At 41.3% G+C, this 2110-nt stretch overlaps 1 protein-coding gene across 2 annotated transcripts in view; it reads left to right on the forward strand.

Annotated features, from left to right (window-relative positions):
* Window positions 1-2110, forward strand: part of Oscp1 (organic solute carrier partner 1) — a 29883-nt gene that overhangs the window by 5445 nt on the left and 22328 nt on the right. Inside the window, exon 2 of one of the 2 annotated variants that reach the window (XM_029476601.1) lies at window positions 510-539. The exons of the other annotated variant lie outside the window; for it this stretch is intronic. Coding sequence (XP_029332461.1) covers window positions 510-539 — 30 coding nt within the window. The remainder of the gene's footprint in view (window positions 1-509; window positions 540-2110) is intronic. 2 annotated transcript variants of the gene reach the window in all.

The raw sequence follows: 2110 nt of genomic DNA on the forward strand, positions 1-2110 counted from the left end.
TTTTTTTTTTTTTTTAAAGATTTATTTATTTATTATATGTAAGTCTCTGTAGCTGTCTTCAGACACTCCAGAAGAGGGCCTCAGATCTCATTATGGATGGTTGTGAGCCACCATGTGGTTGCTGAGATTTGAAATTAGGACCTTCGGAAGAGCAGTCAGTGCTCTTAACCACTGAGCCATCTCTCCAGCGCCCCCATAATGAATGTCCTTATGGTGTAGGAGAAGGTAACTTTTGGAGCCTTCTAAGAGGAGCCACAGGTAGCTAGTTCTCCCAAGCTTCCTCCCTCATATGCTAATTTTTTTCATTAGTCATTTATCTAGTTTTTACCACTCTTAGATTTTTTTAAGCTTCCTGTTGAAGGTGGAGTGTGCACATAAGCCATTTATTTCAAATATAAAAGAGAAAATTCGATAGGCCAGTTAACTGGATGTAGTGTGTGTAAAAGCCTCCATGCAACTAATGCTCTTGCTTCATGAACTGGTGTTTTCTTTTTGTATGCTTCATATAGATGAATGGACAGAGGTGGACAGAAAACGAGGTACGCCATTTCTGGGCTGCATGCGTTCAGTCTGCATTCACAGGTTCACTCGGTCGGTTGTCAGTGGGTTTTTAAGCAGGACCACTTTAAGTATCGCTAGTAAGAAATAGGTGTGAGGTTCTTTAGCTAAGACATTTGAGTTTACTTTGGAATCCTTTCTCCAAAGGAATAAACACATTGTGTAAGATGAAAACCTAGCAGGCTCTGGCCAAGGGGCCACACTGCATGTGAAGGGCTCCCCCCAACTCCCACCCTGGGCCCAGCACCATCCTTTTTGATGGTGTTGTGTTCCAAGCTTTCGGGGACAGCTGGGGCAGAAGCTCCCATCCTCAGTACTGTGGCAGTCCTAAAACACGATGTATACTGTGATGTAACAGAGGAGTCTGCTGTGGTCTGCGTGGCCCTCCAGAGCCGTTCCCCTTCGCACACAGGGGCCGCAACAGAACACAGTTACTGTTGAGCAACTGAGCAGGATGGAAGCATGTGGCTGCATGGCTGCCAGGAGCGTGGGCAGAAGGCATGGGCCATGCATGCACTGTTGCCTCATGTCAAGTCTGGTTTCCCCCTCACCCACAGCCAGCTGCAGACCCGGAAAGGTTGAGGCTTGCTCAGAACAAGACCTCGGCTTCTCCTGCTCGCAGTATGTCCTGGGTGCCTGAGAATGGTTTCCACCCGTCATTGCCAAACTCAGTATTTTCAATTCTCTTATCACACAAGATATGCCAGTTATGTATATCTATTATACATAAAGCATAATGAGGCCAGATATGATCATGGCACATTATGTACATGTGTGAAAACATCATAACAAAATTAATTATTGTCAGAATTAATATATGCTAATAATTTTTGGGGGGTTGTGCATAAAATATGTGTATATTTAAAATATGACGGCTGGAGAGATGGCTCAGCGGTTAAGAGCACTGACTGCTCTTCCAGAGGTCCTGAGTTCAATTCCCAGCAACCACATGGTGACTCACAACCATCTGTAATGGGATCTGATGCCCTCTTCCAGTATGTCTGAAGATAGCTATAGTGTATTCATATAAATAAGTAAAATAAATAAATCTTTAAAAGATAAATAAATAAAATAAAATATGAAAGGCCCACTAAAAGCGTTTCAGTGTCTCTGATTTTGAATTTAAAGGTATAGGCTTGTTTTCTTTTATTATTGAAAGAGAATTCTTAGTATAATTACATAAACTTGACATTATTATGGCGGATAATGTTTTTGACTTTGTAAATGCTTCCATAACTGTAATGACATTTACTTAGAATGTGATATTACAGAAAACAAAACAACTATAAAGTCAATTTAAAATAAATAACACCAGGATAGGGAGAGAAGAAGAATTTGGAACAGGATAAGCAGAGCCAAATAGGGTCAAGTATCTATGTAGCAAATTTTGATAAATGGATCTAAATATGACATGTTGGTGGATTATAATACTCAGAATTCATATGTGCATATCATATTTGTTGCGGCCTGCCCGCAGTCCACAACACGAACGGTTCAACTGAGAATGGCAGTTCGAACTGAAAAGAGAGGAATCTAGACGGGGCGGAAGAAA

The sequence above is a fragment of the Mus caroli genome, chromosome 4 (genome assembly GCF_900094665.2).
Source record: "Mus caroli chromosome 4, CAROLI_EIJ_v1.1, whole genome shotgun sequence".
Classification (NCBI taxonomy): Eukaryota; Metazoa; Chordata; class Mammalia; order Rodentia; family Muridae; genus Mus; species Mus caroli.